The 22,628-nt window shown below is 41.5% G+C and overlaps 1 protein-coding gene across 1 annotated transcript in view; it reads left to right on the top strand.

Moving 5' to 3' along the window:
- The first annotated feature begins 6,659 nt into the window (after positions 1 to 6,659).
- Positions 6,660 to 22,628, top strand: part of adcy1a (adenylate cyclase 1a) — a 63,663-nt gene continuing 47,694 nt past the window's right edge. The window contains exons 1-4 of the mRNA XM_006797852.2: positions 6,660 to 7,472; positions 9,094 to 9,243; positions 13,731 to 13,849; positions 18,606 to 18,717. Of these exons, the coding sequence (XP_006797915.2) occupies positions 6,858 to 7,472; positions 9,094 to 9,243; positions 13,731 to 13,849; positions 18,606 to 18,717 (996 nt within the window). The 5' untranslated portion in view covers positions 6,660 to 6,857. The remainder of the gene's footprint in view (positions 7,473 to 9,093; positions 9,244 to 13,730; positions 13,850 to 18,605; positions 18,718 to 22,628) is intronic.

Genomic DNA, 22,628 nt, shown 5'->3' with positions numbered 1-22,628 from the left:
CATGGCGAGTATTGGGGATTTTATGCAGATTTTGGAATGCAGATACTGTGTTACAAGTCTGGATAGTCAAATAGAACAGGATGTCTTTCCTGCTAAGGGAGAGGGGGAGCCACATGAAGTGAGTATGCATCCTGCTGTGCTCTGTGTGATTGAGACAATTGTGCTGTTTCACAAGCTTCACTGAAAATAGGAGTGTGAGCAAAATCCATTTACCTTCTACTTGAGAGAAATCCTGCAGCGTATTCCACCAGGATGACCTTAATCCTACTTTGGAGTCCGCTGCGGTTTCACATGTACCTAAAAGCAATAGCATGGAAGAAAGTCATTAGGCCGCTGACGGCTGCTCCACAGGGAATTATTATTGCCATCATCTGCCATATGGTGAAGCATTATTTAGTCACCGGGCCTCGGAGGTGTCAGGACAACTGAAAACCTTACTTGTCTTTCTAAACAGCAGTTGTTGATTTCTTTTTATCTTTTAGCTTGACAGGGAGATTTTAGCATTCACTTGGATTCACGAGGAGATGTATCTATCCGGGATCACATTCATGTTTTAATCTTGCTCATGTAAAAATTCCCTCACAAGCACTTGGAGGGGAAATTCAGAAAAAAACCCCACTGACAATCTGGCAGGCTTTTTTTTTAACTTTCAAAAACGCAACTGGTGCCATATGAAAGACTTCTGAAACTGTATGTGTTTGCACTAGTGTGTGTGCGTGTGTGTGCAGGAGTGTGTGTATTTAAATGATAGTTGCATTGGAAATGTTTTTCTGCTTCCCTCCGACGTCTCTTGCTGAGGGAGATGAGAGGAGCTGACACACAGAATTAAAAATATCTCTCAATAACACTCCCACACACACACTGTAGCCCAAGAGACCACACACGCACATACACACACACACACACACTTTTACAATCGTACACACACACACATTCTAACACACAGCCTACTGCTGAAGACTCTTTTTTGTGTCTCTCTCTCATCTATTTCATTTCCTCTCTTGTGCATATGGATGCATACGTACAATCTGCTGGCTAGAAAAAGACATTAAAGCAACAAGATTGAAGTGTCAATGAGATCTTTAGATGCTTTTTTATTACAATTTAAGTAGGTTCCTATTATGTAAAGATGGAAGAATAAAATCACTTAGGATTGCAGGGAGATTATGCGGATGATGGTGCTCACAAGGTCCTTCAGTGGTTGTATAAATGCCAGCGTTTATGTATGAGAGCAGGCTTCTGTGTTCGTCTATTTCTGTCTAGCACATGAGAAGCACGGAGTTAATTGTATTTGTATGAATGGCAGCAAGCAGGTTTTTATTCATGAATGCAAACAACGTTGAAGCAGCAGCAGCACCCACCTCAGCCCTGGTGAAGAGCTCCTATTCATGAATTTACTTAAGAGACGCTTTATCTGTCCCTGTGTCTCCCTGCCAACTGGCTCCAATCGCACACACACAGACAGACATCGGGGCCCCACGACCAGGAAATCACCTGGCTGTGATTACCAGAGCAGAAGGCAGCAATCTCTGCCTCACCTGGTTTGAGGCGACGCTGGGTTTGCTCTGACATTTTCAAAGTTAATAGCAAATTTATGGATTTACCTTTAGAAGCATAGCTTCCCCTGCATGCCTACATCTTCCAACGCCACCTGTGTGCTTTTGTGTTTCCTTTTTCTTTTTTTTTTTGCGGTAGTCGGCCTCAAGTTTTGAGTAGTTCGGTCACTACTGAAGCTTCATTCTCACCGCACGTACTTCATGTCACATCCTCAATCCTCAAAATGTCAACAAGCGCAATGAGCCAGCAGGGCAGGGCACTGTGGCACCCCTGTGCAGATGGATACGGACACAAACACATCGGCTGCACTCATCAGCTCAAACTACCTGAAAGAACATCAGACAGGAAAAGAGAGGGGGGGAGAGGGAGACAGCAACACACGGGAGGCAAAAGGATTGGGAGAGGGAGCCAGGGTGTCAGATTGGGAAACACCTCAGCAGCATATCAGTCACAACTGCTAGCCTCACTGCCTCTGTTGCCATGACAACAGAGGACTGTCAGGCATCCTGGAGGGAGGGATGGTCCAAAAAATCTGCAGCTGTCACTTACTTCAGGAGAGAGGAGAAATGGAGCCAGTGTATGTGCTGCCTGACTGCGGTATCACTTCATTTCAACGGAGGAGATGCTAAACAGGAAAGATGAGACACTTTCAATGAGCCAGTTGAGATGTGACGATAGAAAATAATTCTGCATTTTCTGCTCCAAAACAACTTAAAACAGATCCAAAGCTTGGACTGGTTAAATAATATAACACAACATAGAAAGGGGGTGTATCTCAGAGTGTTTTATTGCAGAGTAGGCTACATAAAGAATGAATGTGGCCACAGTGACATCACTTATTGCTTTTAGGGTCTATCTTTAAAAGCGTTGGCTTTAGCATTGTAGTCGCTGCTATGTTGATTTCTTGGAGACAGAAGTCACCATAATGGCAGATGGTGGAGTACTAAGCTAACAGCTAATGCTACCAAGCTTGGTTACCTAACTACAACCACAGGATGCACCAGCAAAATGAACAGATATCTGGTAATTATTGCTAAGGGGGGACACAAAACAAAAAGGGGCCTAGCAAAAAAAAGTTTGGGAACCACTGGTATACAGGAACATCTTTGCCAAGTATGGAAGCCCTGAGATCAAAATAGGATATGCCCCACGGGGTGGTTAAGAATGAGCAAGCTAAGATCCTGTGGGATTTCCAGATAAAAACAGACAAAATGGTGATGCTTAATCAACCTGACATAGTAGTGGTGAACAAGCAGAGGAAGATATCTACCCAGTGATAGCAAAATCAGGAAAAAGTAACATGATAAACTAGAGAAACACCAAGGGCTTAGAGAAGAGCTACAGAAGATATGGATTGAGAAGGTAGATGGGGCACTTAGGGTAGTGACAGAACCCAGGAATGACATCCGAGATCTCTGTCCAGAAGAGTGCAGTCCTGGGAACAGCAAAGACCTCCAAGCTCTCAGGTCTCTGATAGAGGACTTGAGCTTGAAAGATAAAGACTGCCAGCAGGACACATTGGGAATTCTATTTTATGCAATGATGGCATAGGGAGGACAACATGGTTTTCATCAATAAATGGGAACTGTTTGCCCACCCCCAGTGATTTTCCCTTAGTTTTTATGAATAGGTATTCTGACTCTTACTGTCAATCACTTTGTGAATAAATTAACATGAATAAATAAACAAACAATACACTCAATAGAAAAGAATAAAGTGGGTTTCAGACACTTGAGCTGTGAGCAAAATAGCTTCACTATCTGTAGGTTATCTGCAATATTTAGTGTCCCTGGTCAAGTTTCACCTTTATACTGTTTTTCTAAAAGCACCTCTCATTACTGATTTCCCATATGTTGCAACTCATTCCCTCATCCTGAGGTTGTTGAGAGCAGAAAAGGAAGTCAGCTATATTGCATCCTAGCAGGGACTGAAGAATCAAGAGCAGTGTGTTTTCACTCTGTTGGCTGGCCCACTAGACATAATCTTTCTATTCTCGCCTTAGAATACAGTCAGATTGTCACTATTGATCTCAACACTGCAGTCTATTGATTACAGGCGTGCTGGACGATAGTGGATATTGACCATGTAGTAATTGACTGTGCGCATGTAGAGACTTTTTGTTAAAGGAGCCCAAAGTGCTTCACATTGACTTCTTCATTGATGAGCCAGTTGGCTGACTTCTCCAGAGATCTTAGCAATCTAAAGCACACGTTCAACAGCAAACAAGGTCATCAGTGAGGGCACCAAAACACCTGCATTTGTCCTCTGAAGATATGTATGTGCACTCAGCAGCAGCTTTTTTTAGATTTTAAAAGCTTGTTATTTTTGGCTTTGTCTGATCTCACAGTTGCTGAGAAGATGCTTCACACTGCTGAGGAGAGTTTATGTATCATTCCAGGGTAGCCACATACAGAATTATGTTTCTTTTGCTTAGGCTATTTCTGAAGGACAAATGTAACCGTGATATGATATAGCCTCTAGCCCAGCTTTTACCAGTGTTTCATTTGGAAATGTATGCACATAAGATTAGTTAGAAGATTGTATGATAACAGCCTCAAGGCCTGATTCACCACTATACTAAAAGGAAGGTGCGAACCGAGAAAAAATTTAATGTGAGAATTGAAACTGTGCACAGTAAAAAAATAAAAAAAACTTTAAAAAAAATAATAAAAAATTATATATATATATATATATTTTTTTTTATTTTTTTTTTTTGGGGGGGGGGGTTAATTCTTACATGTGGTAAACCCCCATCTTTACTCACAACTGTAACATTAAAAGAAGGAATGACATGGAATGAGATCACTGGTGCTGTCTTGTGGTGTCTGGCACTGGAACTTTGGTGGTGGATCATTTAGATCCTGTGGATTGTCAGGTGGAACCTTTATTGATCAAGCTTGTTCTGGCACATACATGAATGCTCAGTGGGAACGTGCTCCAAAAGGAACCAATAACTTTAACATTCTTGTGAAGATCAGGTCAGTGACTCAAATTAGTGGATGTGCAGCCTAGCAGAAGACTACAAGCCACATGTCAGTCAACAAGGTCATGAACCTAATATTCCGTCTTAACAGGATCCAGATGGCTCACCTGTTGTTTTAAAGTAAAAAAATGTTTATGAGGGTCACTGCTCTTTCCAGACTTTCACATTGTCTCTGTTGTGCATGTGTATTAACACATCCATATAATATACACATCACTAACACGCGCACACATGTTTATGTTTCATAGCAAACCTTCGCCAAAGACTCCTGCTGAGCCATCTGCATATTTCACACCAAATTCAAATATTTCTCCCCTTTGATATGTAATTTCCAGCCCCTGCATGGCTTCATTTTTCCTGCTGTTAATCTTTGAGTTTTATATATTTACATATTCTTTTTTAGCTGTATTACTTTCACTAATTCAGGCCATTATTTTTTTCAAAATGGATCTGACAGCATGGAAACTAACAACAAGAACAGCTCAAAGCATATAAAATCTTCATATTTGATCTCTGTTTGGATATATGGACATTTTTAGGTGTCATAGAGATCTGGGTTCTTATATTTTTATACATTTATATGTATTTTTTATATTTTCAAGCAAAATGTGTCCTGTCAGAGTGTTTCCGATTCAGCAGATGCTGCCACTTTTCAGGCCTTTAAGCCTTTTACTCCATTCTATCATAAATTAATACACAGTTATTCCACAGTAAATGGCCTTTTACTTCAGAGCTGTGCCTTCTGACTTGGAGGGAAAGTCCTCCTTACAAGCTGTCTTGTCTGTGCAAGTCTTGAAAAAACATTTACTTAAGCACTAATTGCACATTCCACCCCATTACAACTTGGCAGGATACTTTATGACATAGTTCACCGCCCATTAGTGTGTAATGACAACGTAAGAGGTAGCGATTTTGATACTCTATAATACAGCCCACATTCTTATTAGTAATGTACAATTATATTGTCAGAAGAAGAGGTCAGGGAACTTTAAGAATACTTCGTAATTACATAGTAATTATACACGAAAGCAATCATTGCTTAACAAAATACTTACACTATGGCCTGTATTTCTTTTCTTTTCAAATCCACGCTACTTCTTACTTCAAACAAACAAACAAAACAAACAAACATAAAATACAGACGTTAGAATTTGTTTTTCCTTTCCTTTAGAAGTGCCCATTACTCTCCTAGTTCTACTTTAACTGCATTCTAAGCATTAACATGAACCAGAAAGGTACATTTAGAATAATTCCGCGTTAAATGCTGGCGAGCTTTACAATAACTGTATTGAGTGATGAGTGTTATGAAGCGCTACCTGTTCTTTTTGCATTGTGCTTGTTTAGCGATAATGATACGCTTGTTGTACCACGATCCCACCAATTAATGTGGACAAGAGCTTCGAAACTTGAAGTGCAAACTCAGACTCAAATTAAATTACCTACAGCGCAATGCACTAAGATGCGAATAATTATTTACGTTTCTGCAAAAGTGCGCCACATTTTGATTTTAATTCGGGCTATTTTATCCCTCTGCGGGATTACCACCTTGTCTGCCTAAGCATCATTTTCTGTTAATTATCTGTGTAAAACTGGCGCTTGACTGCAATAAAACACACGAGGTGTGGAGCTGCGGGAAAGACCAAATTATTGCTATATTGGAACATCCACGGGTGCAGCTGGTCTATTTATAGCTGGGAACTACATCAGCTATGACTGCAGACACTGCGAGGGGAAATCACCAGCGCTGTTTCTGCCGCTGTCTTCTCACCCAGCCGCTGACATTTCACCGAAGTGAATGAAAAGCAGGAGAAGATCGCGGTGCAGAATGTAATGTTTACTCCGTGTCCCACATAGGGAAAGTGCACGCGGGGGGAAAGGATGATTAAATTGTTTTGTTTTGTGCGTGTGTGTGTGTGTATTGAATGATGCCCACTGAACCTCGTGGCAATGTGTTTTGATTATCACCACGAGCGTGACCCAACCGCTGAGCCCCGCTGAAGCGCAGGATTGCTGGTTACCCTGTGTGAAACGAGGCAGGTGGTCTGAGAGAGAGAGAGAGAGAGCGACAGAGAGAGAGAGAGAGAGAGAGGGGGGGGGGGGGGGGGGGGGGCGTGCGGCACACACTAGTCGGGCTACTCGGCAGATCAACAATCGTCAACCTGTAGGTAGAGCGCGCAGCGCCCTGCTGTGTCCTCCACTGCCACCCTCTTCCTTGTGGCGCCGACCCCGAACCTCGGACATCCGGGACGCACGAACCGGGAGATGGTGCCGGTTCGATTCCCTAAAAGTTGAGCGGCTCGTGCGCCATCCCCGCTTCATGAATGGCCGGAACATGGAAGAGATGCCATTCGAAAGAGTCAAGACGCGGCGGAGGAAGGGTCACTGTCCGGCCGGTGCACCCTTGGGTGCCATCGCCTGCGAGGACGAGTTCAACAGCCAGGAGCTGGAGGCTCTCTTCCAGAACTACAACCTGAAACTGGAGCAGACCGCCACCCTCAAAGCGCTGGCTGTGCTCATCGTGGCTGCGTCGTCGCTGTCCCTCGTAGAGCTGCTGTCCAGCCCGCGTCTCACCTTGTCCAAGGGCTCCAGCCCGGTGCACTGCGTGGTGTTCCTGTCGCTGTTCATCGTCACCAATGTCAAGTACCTGCAGGTGACGCAGCTGCAGCAGATAGCGAAGCTGGCCCTGCTGTTCAGCTTCACCTTCGCGCTGCTCTGTTGCCCGTTCCCGCTGGCTTTGGGCACGTCGGAGCTGGTGAATGCCGCTGCCCCTGAGCAAGGCGTGTGGCAGCTCATGCTAGTCACTCTCGTGGCTTACGTGCTGCTGCCGGTGCGGACCCTGCTGGCCGTGCTGTTCGGGGTGATGCTGGCGGCATCCCACTTCATCGTCATTGCCACGTCGGTGACGGGGAGGAAGCAGAGGCTATGGAGACCAGTAAGTGCTGCACCTGCACCCCGATCAGTCACCCATCCAACTCGGTTGCTTAACAGTGTCTTCACTTAAGCAATGGCCGTATGCAGGTGGCGAATTTGAGTTCCAACAACTTCTGTCCAAGTGTGCTTAAGCAGCTCGCTCCTGTGCTGCGTGGGAAGCTCTTAGTTGGACTGTGAAGTAACCGCATGAATGTAGACTGGTGCCGGGAGGCGGCATGCTTACTCAACCGACATTCCCAGGGGGAGAAAAGGTTAAAAACATTGTCAGGGATCGATTTTAGCTGCGAGGCACTGTAGTTGTAAAGCTGGAAACGAGCACTTTCACTTTTGTGCACCAGCAGTAATGAAGTAGAGGAGGAGCTGTTCAACCGCCGGTGCTGAAACACAGATCCTACAGGGTCCAACAAACAGCTCAGCTCTAGGACAGGGAAATAGATTGTAGATAAAAGTAAGAACAAACAAACAAACAAACAAACAAAAAACACATCCTTAAGCCTTAAATATATATATAAGGGTATTTATTATTATGGTTCCATGAAAAATTATCTTTTGTGAAGCTGTGTTTGCTGCTTGTCCAGTTCACAGCACAACAACACTGCTAAATCTTTGTGTGGAGATCTACAAGGACGCAGTGTTCACCAAACAATAAGCTTAGAGTAGAACAAAGGTCCTGACCTCTCAGAAGTAACACACTCAGGAAAAGAATGTTACTGCACCTTTAGAGGTATAAACAGCTCATCACTGAGGAGGTACCCACTAAGATGACATACTTGTAGTCTTTGCGGGGTGTTCTTGTGGTTTATACCACACCGGACACCAGGGACCAGTCTCTAACCACAACTTTTGAGTACTTTTTTCCTGTATATTAATGCATCAGCATAACAACGAGATGAAGGTGCAGAATTAAGTACAGGATCCCCCCTTTATTTAAATAGGAAACCTGTTTGGAAAAATACATGTACCTTTATAGACGTTTAAGTTTTTCCTAACCTTTCCAGCTCATGGCCTCTGCAATGTCTAATGAACACACATGACTTGTTCAACCAAAGAGCAATCTTTTTCTCTCTTTTCATATTAGAGATCCGAGGGTGTAAAATCACCCGGTAATCTGGGAAAATTGAATTTTCTGTTAATCATTCCTCACACATCAAATTTATCTTCTGTCTCAACCCCTTAATTGGAAGCCATCATGCTAAAGCTGTTTGGTTATAACCCAGACTAAAGCAGTTTTAGTTTAAGAGGTTGTAATTTGCTGGTCACAGAACAGAGAATGTATCACTCATGCAGCTGTGCTGGGTTACACTGCATGTCTGAGCTTTCACCTCTGACCCTATCGAGAATCAAAGACATGGACTGACTACAGGGTTCAATCTCCAAATTAGGTGTCGGATGGGATTGATAACCTCTATCAATAATGCACTTTGTCTGCCAGCCATTCCTCTGTAGAGCTTTTGATGCTTACCTGACATTAATTTTTTAATCCTGTGATGACCTTCATGTCTGCCATTGAATCTGTCCCATGATCTAATCTAGCAGTATGCACAGCAGACACACATGTAGTCTTCAAAACAGCATCTGGATGCTGCCAGCTTTGTTTGGCATGTCTGTTCTTGTCTGTGCAGCTGGTGGCCAACGCCGTGCTCTTTACCAGTGTCAACTTGTCAGGCGTGTTTGTGAGGATTTTCACTGAACGCACCCAGAGGAAAGTTTTCCTGCAGGCCCGCAATTGCATCGAGGAGCGGCTGAGGCTGGAGGACGAAAACGAGAAGCAGGTGAGGCGGCACACACGGACGCACCGGTGGGCAGAAAACAATGGCCACACGTTTTAGCTCATCTTGCAGCACGTATGTTCATAAAAACCTTTGCAGTCTTTGAAGAGCTTTTTGTTGTTGTTTTTTTTTTTCTTTTCTTTTTTTCATGAAGGTTTCAGGTGCCAATGTATTCTCACAGCCTGCCCACGGGCACGCAGTAACTATGACAGCAGCTATTTAAGGAAAGAACAATTACTGTGGCACATGCACCAGCGCCACCATCCACCCCCTCTGCATACACCTACATGGATTTAACTGTGGAACCATCAGGCAACTTTAACACACCAGAAACAATCTCTTTTGCACAGCACCCTCCCAACCCACCATGGGCATGAAACCCACTGATTTATAGAGTATTGATTGTCTCGTGTACAGTACAAAATATGCCCGAATATGAATCTCCCCTTTGCTATAGCAAACATTTGCAAGTGCACGTGCACACTTAGCACCTGTGCTTTGTAGATTAGGTGATGATATGCTGTGTTTTCCTCAGCAGTAACAGCCTCCCTTCTGACAGGTAATTACACAAGCAGATTGCTTTCATGGCCTTCCTACTCCAATAAAGGTCACGCTTTATCTGACTGAGAGAAAGATGTGCAGAACCCTGATTCGGATCTATCAACAGACAGCAACCAGGCTTCTGCTGATGTGCTCATGAGCAAAACATCTCAGGCTTGAATATCTCCCATCACGTGGGTCAAATGAGCGTTTGCTTTCAGGTGGTTCTACGAGTTGCACTGACTCTTGAACATGTGTGGACTACACACTGCACTTCTTGTGCGGTAAATTGATTTCCCCGTTCAATAGTGAAGCTTCCTCTTCCTTCCCACAAGCCGGGAGAGGCAGAATATTTAATTTGCCAGTGACTGCAACAAAGCAGTCCTGACACAAGGTCCACTCGTGAGAATTGTCTGAAGCTTTCTGCTCTATCCCGCAGCCTTCATCAGTCTTCATGAGTGGGCTCAGTTGTCAAGGAGATGGATCTGTTGTCGGAACCCAATATCTGTTAAGGGTTCATCCATTGAGCACTGAAATGCATTGGAGTTTATTTTTGACTTTGGAAATTGTCAGGTAATGACAAATTAGACCATCATCATTATTATTATATTTACTGTACACTCCATGATATCAGTGAAAATTCTATCATCAGATGAAAATTGTGAGACATTGATGGGCCACGAAAAAACAAAACAAAAACAAAACAAGCAAACAAAAAAACAAAAAACTTAAAAAAAAAAAAGTAATTTGAGTTGGGATGAGCACCAACCTCGAGTGTGAGAAAGTGAGAAACTGCAGTTCCTGGCATGACCACTTGGGGCTGATTCTAAAAGGAGGTCAATCACAATAGATTCCCATTTTAAAACTGCTGAATTTAAAAGCATTCATAATAACTGTACAGAGGCTTTCTTTGTCAGAAATCCATCTGGATTCTGGTAAGAATTATTGGTATGGCTGCTTTAATTGACAGGTAAACTGCAAACCATAGCTGTCTGTTAGGCTTCATCACTGCTAATCCACTCCGTGAAGTGGACCTCTGTGCTGTGTTTATGATGCTCCTGCTTTTAGGAGCATTTTAAATCGAAGTGTCTGATAAATAATATTGACTTTCATGTCATACAGACCATAGAAAAAGTGTTTGCTTCAGTTTTGAATGACATTTAAGGATTTTATGTTATTTAGCACCAATTAAAAGATATAGAATGTGTGTCTGAGCATTGCACGTCTACAGTCTATGAATACAGCTTTCTAACAAGGCTTGCTTGCATGAGCTGATGGCTTACTGTAGCAAGTCATGTCAACATCAAGTCTTGAAACTGCAGAGTGACAAATGCCTATTAATGAACACCATACTAATAGCTTTTTCTAATCTGAAGACAGTTCAGTGTTTTTGGTGTCAAAAATATTTAGTTTTTGTGAACCCAGAAGTGATCCTAATACACAAGTGTCGAACTTCAGGCCTCGAGGGCCGGTGTCCTGCAGGATTTAGATGTGTCCTTGATCCAACACAGCTGATTTAAATGGCTAAATTACCTCCTCAACATGTCTTGCAGTTCAACAGAGGCCTGGTAATGAACTAATCATTTGATTCAGGTGTGTTGACCCAGGGTGATATCAAAAACCTGCAGGACACCGGCCCTCGAGGCCTGGAGTTCGACACCCCTGTCCTAATGTGATGATAAGGTAGATTTCTTGAATTATCAGGTAATGCTGAAAAAGCTTGGTTAGATAGGTGGTGACATACTACACCTGTTAATTATTGTAAAGAAACACAAAAATATCACACTGTAAATTCACTCAAAACTCAGGTTAGAATACAGCAAGCAGACCTTGATGTAGCTGAGATGGCACCCTGGCAGTCAGCGGCCAGCTTTCGGTCAAAGCCATCGCACTACAAACAATATGAGGTTTTTAGCCTTAATTGAACTTGAATGGTTTTAAAAAGTGTTTTAAAAAAGAAAAAAAGAAATCCACACAGTTGTCATGAAAGGAAAAATCAGATATAGACTACAAAAGTTTCTTGTACATTCTTTATTGATATTTCCACTTTCACCTTTTCTTTTTAAGCTCTGGAAGTTTATGCATGCTAGATTCTGGTTTGAGAAAAAAAAAAAGCCCAGAAAAGTTAACTTTGTTTTTGAACAATGTAAAAGTAAAATTTGCATTGAAATATTTCTAATAAGCCAATAACTGTTGTACTTCTTTCTGGCATTTCAAGGGAAATTATAAGTCAACTCCATCATTGCATCCACATTGGAATCTAACAGGTGTCTTCCAGAGAAGTGGAAGACATTAATAAATTATTATTTATTTAATCAATCAAATAAATTATTGTGTTACACATAAGTCAAATACATTAACAAAGCACGGAACAAAAAACGATTCAGACTGTTGTCATCATGATTTGCGCACCTTGCGCACATGTAGAACAGGAAAGATGCGTGCACACACAAACACAGTGACAGACTCACACTCAGTCTCCATAATGGAGAATGATGGCTGTTTTTAAAAGCTGCTCTCCAGTATCTCTTTGTGTTATTCTCAGGTGAGGAGCAGTGATGCGAATGGAAGTATTATGTGAAAAAGAGTTGGAGGGAGACACGGGAGAGCCCTGGCTGCTTTTATAACCCTGCCACTCAACAGCTATTCACCATAGCTGCCTGATGATTCATTGTGCATTTACAACCGCTTGACATCCTGCTAGAGTTTCAAGCATACTTCATGCCGCTGCAACTGAGACTATTCACACAAACAAAAACAAATATGCTTCTAGGTGTAAATGCCACTTTATGCCTGTGCTGAAAGGATGTTGTTGATGAAGTCATTAAATTAGCTTTCAAATGTTCTCTGGGCTGCATTCTAGACATACATGGGCATGCATATCTAGAAAGTATTGTACAATGGGAGAATTAGACAGAGAATTGGATGAAACTACCATACCATATTTTTCAGATCTTTTTCAACCATGAATGAATTCATAGAAGAATACTGGAAAAATAGTCATCCATAATAACCAAAAATATTTCATTTATGAAAGTCAGAAAATGAAACACGTAATAAGCAATGTTTGGGATTCTAACGGTATTGCAGCAAGTGATGTTACAAAGATACTACTTCACCAAACCAGGAAGGAAGGTTTTGTTACTTCCTTTGTTATGTTTATTACCAGTTGGGTGTCTGTTTTAGAGCCCCTTGAATCTCAAAGTGTTCTCTGCTGTGTAAATGCTTTTTCTATATTAAGTCTTGCTTAGTCCCATTTTCTGTCAATCTCAGAAACTGCTACTATCTGCCACGACAAATAACTACTTTAGCTTAGGTGGATAAGCTAGCTGTGACTTGCTTAGCCAATAAGCTAGTGGCTAACCTAGGCACTCAGCCACCTAGTGCATTCCAGGTTTGGCTGCACTGTAAAAGTAGCCTGTCAGCAAGGCTACTTTTTGGACATACATTAAATCTGATATGTGCATGGGAAAATTTGAGTCTGGTGAAATAGTGGTGGCAGTACTCAAAGAAAGATTTATTAAGGTTTTTCAGTCACATGATCACTAAACACGTGATGATAACTTGTCTGCCATTTTGCACATGTGACAATGTGGAGTCAAGTGAATTAGGCACACAGAAAAGTCTGTAACTACCTAGTAACTATTGGTAATGAGGGAAAAACCTTTAGCAAAAAAAAGTTTTTGCTAAAGGTTGATGGAAGCTGGTGTGTAACTGATTGCTAAACTGCCATTCATGCAAGCCTAGAGATTGGTCGCTGATCCTTTGGCAGCTGCTGCATTCTTGGGAAAATGTGTATTCCCTGATTGGTTGCCAAAAAGCCTCCTTATGATTGTTTTTTTCGCTCGCAGATATCTGCAACTGCAATACAAAATGACTTATTATGCTTGAATAAAAAAAAAAAATACACTTTATATCCTTCTCTCCTCTTTTAACCCTTTCTTCTTCAGGAGCGTCTACTAATGAGCCTACTGCCCAGGAATGTTGCCATGGAGATGAAGGAGGACTTCCTCAAGCCGCCTGAGAGGATCTTTCATAAGATCTACATCCAACGTCATGACAATGTCAGGTATGGGGGTGTCATGACAACTGTGGACCACAGACGTGTGCGGAGCGACTGGAGTGTTTTGATCCAGGTGTCACTGGTTGTGACGTCAAGGTCAAGAATAGAAGCAGAGCAATTAAGATTAGCCATTAACGCAGATGCAATCAGGCAGCATAAAGGTTACAGGGGGCAATGGGCCAGAGTGCTGTTGCCACCATAAACAGATTAAAAAGAATTGTCTTTCCTGCCTCACATACATTTTGCAGACGCAAAAAATGGTTTTAAAAACAGATATTTTTGATACTTTAAACATTAGGTGTAACAGATTAAAACCTGAGCTTTTTTTTATTAGAAGCCCTGATGAGATCATTTGATGAAGGGCACATACTGGAACATCTTTATGACTCTAAATCAAAAGTTCCATTAACAGTTAGACACAAGTTTATTTACAGTCATGTAAAAAAGGAAGTTTTCACAGGATTTTTATACAGTCCTGTGAAAAACTAAGCACACCCCATGATTCAGTAGCTTGTAGAACCATCTTTAGCAGCAATAACTTGAATAACTTGATCTTTTACTGTATGACTTCATCAATCTCTCACATTGTTTTGTAGGACTTTTGGCCCACTGTTCCTCACAACATTATTTCAGGTCACAGAGGTTTAGAGGCATTTGTTTATGTGCACCTCTTCTAATGTCCAGCTACAAAATTTCAGTCAGGTTGACGTCTGGACTTTGACTGAGCCATTGCAAAACCTTGACTATTTTCTTTTTCAGTCTTTTGCTGTCATTAGTCAATTTTAGCCAGGCTTTAGCTGTCAGACAGATGGCTTGTCTTGGTCCTGTAGTTGCAAAAAAGGCCAAATCATCACCTCTCCTCACCACCATGTTTTAAAATTGGTACTTTGGTCTCATTTTGGCCTCTTGTTCTCCTACAACATTAAATATGCTAAATGAACGTGTAGAGTCGGACATATAGTGCATATTTTGCATTTTCTCTAAACTATGCACAGTGTGATGTCGGGTTGAATTTGCTGGGATTTCCACTTTTGTTTGTATTTACACCCACCTGAATGCTGCAGCAAATGAACAAACCCCCTGGTTTTATAGAAGTGGCACACAACACTTGACTGCTACTTACCCTCTTAATTCCTGGCAGTAAAAATGCACTCAGTTTTTCACAGGTCTGGTTAGAATCCTGTGGAAATGTCCTTTTCACATGACTGTGGCTTGTTAAATTGCAATTTCAACACAGAAAAGTTTGAGAAAGCAGACTTGGTCAAACTTAACATTAAGTGATCAAACAGAGTATCTCCAGCTCCCATCGCATTTTTGTTGCTTATTTGTAGCTCATTTTCGAGCTGTTTAGTTTCACACTCACTGGTTTCATGGGATCATTTTCAGCATCAGCAAGCAGCTGTTTCATTGGTAAAGGAGCCCTAAAATCTACTGTTTCGATGGGAAAATACTGTTAGCAGCTATCTGTCGAACACAGCGGTCCCATCGAGCAACTAAAAGAGCTAGATGCTAGAGTGAGGTAATAATTAAGTTTGCACCCTATCGCATGAAAGGAGACAAAATGTCAGATGAAATACTTTAGTTTCAAAATTCACTAACAAAAGGTGTTGCAATTAAGAGGCAGTAGATCTCCAGTGCAAGAATTTGTCTTATACAAACAGTGTTAAAACTCAAGCAAGATAATAACGGGCATGACTGTAAAATGGATAAAGAACAAAACAGACAAAGTTAAACATAATGGTGAGTGTGCATCAGTATAGAAGTTTTCTATTGTGTTCTTTGTAGTAGTAACCTTGCAAGCTTGAGCTAAAAAACGTCCAGTAACCACGTATGCTTTGTGTTCGTAATGCAGGCAAGTACCATAGATATGGGCTAGCAACTAGCTGTGCCAGTTGTAATTGTCCATGTTCTACAAGTCCAGAACAAAACACTTTCTTCCTGTATTTACTTTTGTTGCTTCTGCCCCGGACATATCTGTCCAATGAGCAGACTTAACACTCTCATGTGGTTTGTAGGGAATCATTTTGATTTGCCTGGAGTTCACTTGGATTTTTCTCTGTGTGAAAACAACTGATCAATTGGTCTGGATCAAAGTAAGTGAAGTATAGGTGTGAAAATGCCCTAAGGAATGGTTCAGCTTCACCTGATCCAGTCCAAACTATAAGCATTCAAACATCTGGAAAAAAAAAAATATTTTTTTAACTTTATCTGAGACATATAGTAAGTTAATTAAAAATATCTTTTGGGCTTATTGACTGTTGGCTGTGCAGATAAAACAATAATCTGAGCAGAGTTTCATTTGAACATTTTGTAATTTACATCATTAATAAGTAATCTACTCATCAAGCAGCTAATATTTACAGGTGAATTTTTAAAGCTATTGGATGGGCCAGCTCTAATGCGCTTGTAATGAAAAATGTGTGTGAGAACTTGGCTTGACTTTGAGCTGATTACATTCCAACGAGGCAGTAAAAAGAATAGGAGAGCTGTATTAGTGCTGCTGAGGGTAGGAGTCGAGGACTAGGTAGCATATCAACAGCACTCCTGTCAAGAGACAATCCTCCCCACTCTCTTCTTGCTCATACTGTCTGCCTGTCTGTCTGCTCGGCTCCCACACTCACTCACATCTCAGGAACATCGCCGCCTGTTCACCAGCCTCTACTGGCACTCAGCCAAACATCATGGGGCTGTGCTCAGCGAGCATGCTCCCGCTCGTCTCTGGGGAGCTGCTGGAAACACATACACACATAAACACACGGCAGTAAAAAAAACCCCCATAAAAACCAAAACACCTCCATGTTCCAGAGCAGAGACAGAGCAGAGACAGCCCCCCAGATTTGGTCCGCCTTTTGATGTGACCCTGAGAACGTTTGATCATACACCTATTTAGCTCCGGCACCACTGCCACCTTCTCCTCTCTACCCCACTGCCCCCAACACACATCAGCACGATCTGCAGCACAGCACCATTCAAAGATAAATGGCACAACGGAGCGCTTCTGTCGAGCGGCAGTCGTGATCCGAGCTTTGCATACATCAGACTCCTCAAGAACTATAATGTACTGCCAAAAAAAGAGTGCAGCTACTCAGTCACGATGCAGAAAATAGGCCTTCCTCATGCTATCGAGCTTTCACTCATTTTAGTGACTGAGGGGAATGTGTGTGCGCCTGTGCAACAAAAAACATTTTGTCATCGTGTAATTGGTCTGGTGTGTAGTCTTATTTGTTCTGTGACTATTTTTGTAGCCGTTTGACAACATTTGAGAAAACACAGAAACTAGAGCACTGGTCATTTGTTTATATAAAATGGATCATCTGTGGTCCATTTTATCCCTAGTGGTCAGGTTTGGTGTTCCTCTTCACTGAACCTCCCCTCCCTCATCCAGAACATTGCTTAGCAACTACAGTCAGTCAAGGTTTACCGACAGGTTGAACAGGAATGCCCAAGATTACTAACATGAATGGCCTGGTTCTTCTAGAGATCTCTTCCTGTTTAAACCGAGTTCTTTTTCCCCACTTTTGCCAAGTGCCTGCTCATTAGGGTTTTCTCTCTAATATTGCATTCTTCACCTTCCAATATAAAGCACTGTGAGATGACATGGTTTACACTAAGATTATTGACTCTGCTTTATTTATTTCATCTGGGAAGGTTTGATTTCCACCAAATCTAGCAAAAAGTAACGAGACAGACAGTGCAATGATGTAGTGCTGAAAACAAATTAGTTCTGACTAGGAAAAACTGTGAAAATTGTCAACTTGAATTTGCTGTACCAGGGATTAGTGCTGTCACTGACATTATACAGAGCCACGAGTGAAAACAGGGGACCTCATTATTTGAAGTTTGACATGTTTCATATGACGATGCAGGAACAGTAAATATATGACAGAAATTAAGACTAATCTTACAGGTCTCCTTAGAAATTAGTCAACAGAAGCATTTGAAAAAGAAAAAAACTATTTTAATCAACTCTTGCAGCTAAAATTAGCTCAGTCTGCTAAATGATATGCAAGCAGCTGTTGTTTGACTGTAAACTAGAAGCCTGATTATGCCTACCTCTGTCTTAAATCCAACTACAATCTGCCACTGTAAAAGCTATCACAAAAGAATAGAAGGCCTAACAGATGTAGCATAATATCCTTATTACTACTTAAAAACCTCACAGGCTGGAGGTTATGGGGAAAACATGTGTCATTATTTCTCAAGAGGTATCTATAAAAGTAAACCTAGGCCATTATGATCAGCTCCACACAGCACACGCCGGCTCTGATCTCTATACTCCACCGAGAACAGTGATTTTTCCACTGAGTCAATAAGATCCATAACACCTTGTTTTGCTGCCATCTGGCCTGCCTCTGAGCAAATGAATGAGGGGCTAAGTAGCTTTCAACACCTTCCTCCACCCCACTTCAGCAGCTAGCCAGAAGCAGGCAATTTAGCTCCGTAATTGATTTAGTGTTTGGCCTAAAAGATGCTTTCACTTATCAGAGATTGGATTATAGTATTTGCTGTTTGCTCACTATTAGTCAATTTGTCGCTCCTGTGTGATCTGTTGGTATTGTTTTGTTAAAGAAAAACATTGCTCTGTACAGTTAACATATCCCATCCTTGCTTCTTGAGTGTATTTTTTTTATTGAATTGAGAAGCACAACATGTTTGGTTGATGGTGAACAGGAGGGAGAGCAGGAGGAATCAAAATCAGCTGTCATCGTGAACTGAGCGCTTCACTTTAGATTAAAATCTCTTTTTCATTCTGTCTCGACAGCATCCTGTTTGCAGACATTGTGGGTTTCACCAGCTTGGCTTCTCAGTGTACAGCTCAGGAACTGGTCAAGCTGCTCAATGAACTCTTTGGGAAGTTTGATGAACTGGCTACAGTAAGTCCTCTTCCTTTCCTCTCTGGCTACTATCTATACTTAATTAATAGCAAAGACCATTAAAATCACATTAAGCCTGTGTAAAGGATGGAATTGTGATTTAACACAGGTGTTATTCTAGAAGGGAAACCCTCCTCAAAAACGGACGGAGCAGTGGAGCAGCCAAGGGAATGCACTGAATTAAAAACTGTATCACTAAGATATAATTTATTATACAAAACAGTTAAAAATGCAAAAGCAATTAAAACAACCCTGGCCAGGGAAAACTCACAATAAAAATCAATAAAACAAAAACATTAAAAGTCCAGTGGCGTCCGCCACGGCGTAAAAGTCACTAAAAGTTAAAAATTCAGCCAATCGGAGCAGAAGGGAAAACCCGGCGTTGTCCTCGCCGTCCTATCAGTGTTTCCGCTCCGGGGTGCTGGAAGAGAGGGGCAGCGACAGTCACTATTCTTATTAGTGGCTACGGTTATTATAGTTGGATAAGTCGCGAGACTTACCCCGGATGGGCAGAGCTCTTAACTCTGCCCGCCGCTTTCCTGTATCCAATGAATACCATAAAAACATGCAATAAAACCCATAAAAATAAAACACTGTATAATATTCAAATATTAAAAAAGTAAAACACAGCAAAACATGCACAATAAAAAACCCTAGGTAACTTGTCCCTTTCCACCCCGTGACACCTGTTCTCAGGATACAAGAGCAGTTGATTGAGATTAAATACCAATTGCTGGCTGTAAATTCTTCCATATTCTCAGAATTCCACTTTGTCAGATTCAAATGTCCAAGTTTCAAATGTCCAAACTAATATGGTAGCCACTTGTTGATATTGGTGTTTCACTGAAGATAGATCATCAAATAGCCACCTAGTTACACAGCTAGCAAAAGAGGTGCTAGAAATGCATTTGATCTTATTAACTGAAAACTGTAACTCAGTTACCCTGAGCACTTACACATTATGCAGTAAAAAGTCATTACAATACCTAGCAGTGAAAGCAACAGCAGTTTGCAGGAGCACAATTGGAAGGGATTTATGGATAACTATTTTATCCTTTCATGTGCACTCAGCATTATAGAAAACCCAACCCCTAAAAGCACCAAGATGAAAAATCCCCCACAAAAAATAAATTAAACACTTTACTCAAAAAGCTAAAGGAACACTCACTGGGGAAAAAACACATGCTGGATATCTAACCCATGTAGACTGGGGCTATGTCCACACTACCCGGGTATTTTTGAAAAACGCAGATTTTCTATGCGTTTGCACCTTTCATCCACACGTAAACGGCGTTTTCGGTCACTGAAAACGGAGATTTTTAAAAACTCCGGCCAGGGTGGATATTTTTGAAAACTCTGTTTTTGCATTTACGTGTGGATGAGAAAAAGGAGAAAACGCAGTGTCAAAGGTGTGCGCATTTTTTGACGTCACAATGTGCGCCACGTTATTGTTTCGGTGAAATGAATTTCTACAATACTGTTACTGTTAATTGTACTCTCTGCAGTGTTTAAATGCTTACATATACACACACAGTTACTGTCCCTCCACACATACCACTCGGTTCTGCTTCTATGCCCCAGCTTTGTTTCCTTTCTGATTGGCCAACATTTCTGCACGGTTAGGAATATATCGCCACCTGTTGCTTTGGCATGTTCCTAGCAGCGTTTTCCTTCATTTCTGCCTTTACGTGTGGACAGGATATTTTTTAAAACGAAAACGGAAAATCTCCATTTTCAAAAATACCCGTGTACGTGTGGACGTAGCCTAAGTAATGTGTTAGGTTTAAAAGGATGGAAATAATAATTGAATAATTCATCATTTTGATTATCAATCTGCAGAGGGCTGAATTCAAAGACACCAGTGATGGACCAAAACATAATGTCCCAGAGATGTTCAATTGGTTTCATTGCCATGCACCATGAGGAACCCAGGACCCACTGCAGCAGTGTGAGGTCTGAAACCGGGTCCAAGGTATCATCCTGATACCTAATGGCAGTCAGGGTGCTGTTACCTAGCCTGTTTGAGGTCTGTTCTTAGTCTTCTCAGCCCATCACTTACCCACCACCATAGCGGTCATACTGAATGATGATACAGACAGCTTAATGTTTTCCATGGCTTCTCCAGACTCCTTCACATCTGTCCATATGTGCTCAGGGTGAACCGATCTTCCTGTCTTTAGCCCCAAACATTTGAAGTAGATGAGCCTGTTTCTGCTGGAGGTTCCCTTCTGGTAAAAGTGAGTTTTTCCTTCCCACAGTTGCCAAGTGGGTCGTCTGATTGTTGAGGTTTTCTCTCTGTTATTGTAGGGTCTTTACCTTACAATATTAAGCACCTTTAGGCGACTGTTGTTTTTATTTGGTGCTATGCAAATGCAAATTTGAATTGAATGGAACTGAATTGAACCCTTGAAAAGCACACGGCATCGGTGGTGGATCTGCCAATTCTGGTATTCTATGATAAATGCTAACCAAGTTCCACTGTGCCGGGCTGTAAGCACAGGGCCCACTAGAGGATGTCAGGCCCTCAGGCCACCCTCAAAAGTCTATTTCTGATTGAAACCTTCACATTCAGGTAATAGCATGTATTGATGTGGTATCCTGGTGAAATTGGACTACATGTCCAACAATAATGATTTAAATTAATACCAAAGCAGTCGAAACCGATTAACAACCCCTCTGCTATTTCACTGACCTGATCGATATCCCAGAGGTTTAACTGAATTGATGCTATACTCTGATTAAAGAGTGTCCGTTTGATATTTTTCAAGCAGTATATTAATGTATTTTTGAAGTTAGTGAAATTTGCTCAATTTTGTGGCCTTTTTCTTTTCCAACATGGTTACAAGAATTGCTGTAGGTAGAAACCAACTAAGGATTTTGTTGGGTGAGAACAGTCTGAAAGGTACTATAAACCGCTCCACAGTGGGAACAAATCTCAGGCCAGACTGTCTCCACAGCACAGAGAGTAGACTTATATCAAGCTTCTGTTCAGCTTCCAGTGATAGGGAGCTAGCCAAGCCCATGTAACATGTATTACTGGAACTAGTAACAATAATTTATTAATGGATGTAAGCTTGGGAGATAGTTGAGGAAGGAAACTCTAGTTGGACACACATACTACATGCTCCAGTCTCCTCATGTCACTTAGAAAATACATCCTTCCACTTTTGGTGGCCTATTTAAGCTGTAGGATTTCCCATCTCTCCTTCTGACATGCAAATACTGCTGCACTCTTAACTGCTTTTCGTCAACATCATCCACCTGCAGGCTCCGGGAGAGATATTTTACTCATTACTCCCTAATTTAATATATAGCTTATTTGGAGCATATTTCTGCTGCTTTAATACTTTATTCATTTCGATTACGAGTTGTTTGCATTAACACACAGTTGGTGACAGTGATGAGACTTACAAATAAACTAAAAATAGACTAAAAATGGTGATATGAAAGGCATTAGTGGTTTTATTATTTGTATATGTGGCAGAATCAGCGTTCACATTCTCCCCACTTCAGATATTCATGTTGTTAGCCATTCATATCCTCGACAGCTTGCTGTCAAACTCTTCCACAAGAGTGCATCATCTCCCATTTGGCTGTTTGCAGTCTTCAGTGCAGAGAGAGCCAGTCGGTTAATTGGTTAAAAAATAATTAGGTGAATGATTGGCCTGACTTCTTGCTCTGGCTCATTCAGTCAGTATATACAGGGTGATGCTGGGATGTGTAGGTGATGCTGTTTTCTTATTGGTTATTCAGCAACATCAGCAACTCATTAAGGAGGATAACAAAAAAAAGAGAAAAAAAAGTTTTGAAGGCATTTTTTTAGTCCATCACACAACTAAATGACACTTTGTAGCTAAGTGAGAGTTTGAGCATTGCACAGCCATTCATTCAATTGTTCGATCTTGGTGGTT

Source organism: Neolamprologus brichardi, chromosome 17 (genome assembly GCF_056152115.1).
Source record: "Neolamprologus brichardi isolate AB-2024 chromosome 17, ASM5615211v1, whole genome shotgun sequence".
NCBI lineage: Eukaryota > Metazoa > Chordata > Actinopteri > Cichliformes > Cichlidae > Neolamprologus > Neolamprologus brichardi.
The sequence above is the reverse complement of the archived record's forward strand: the minus strand, read 5'-3'. Positions and strand labels throughout refer to the sequence as shown.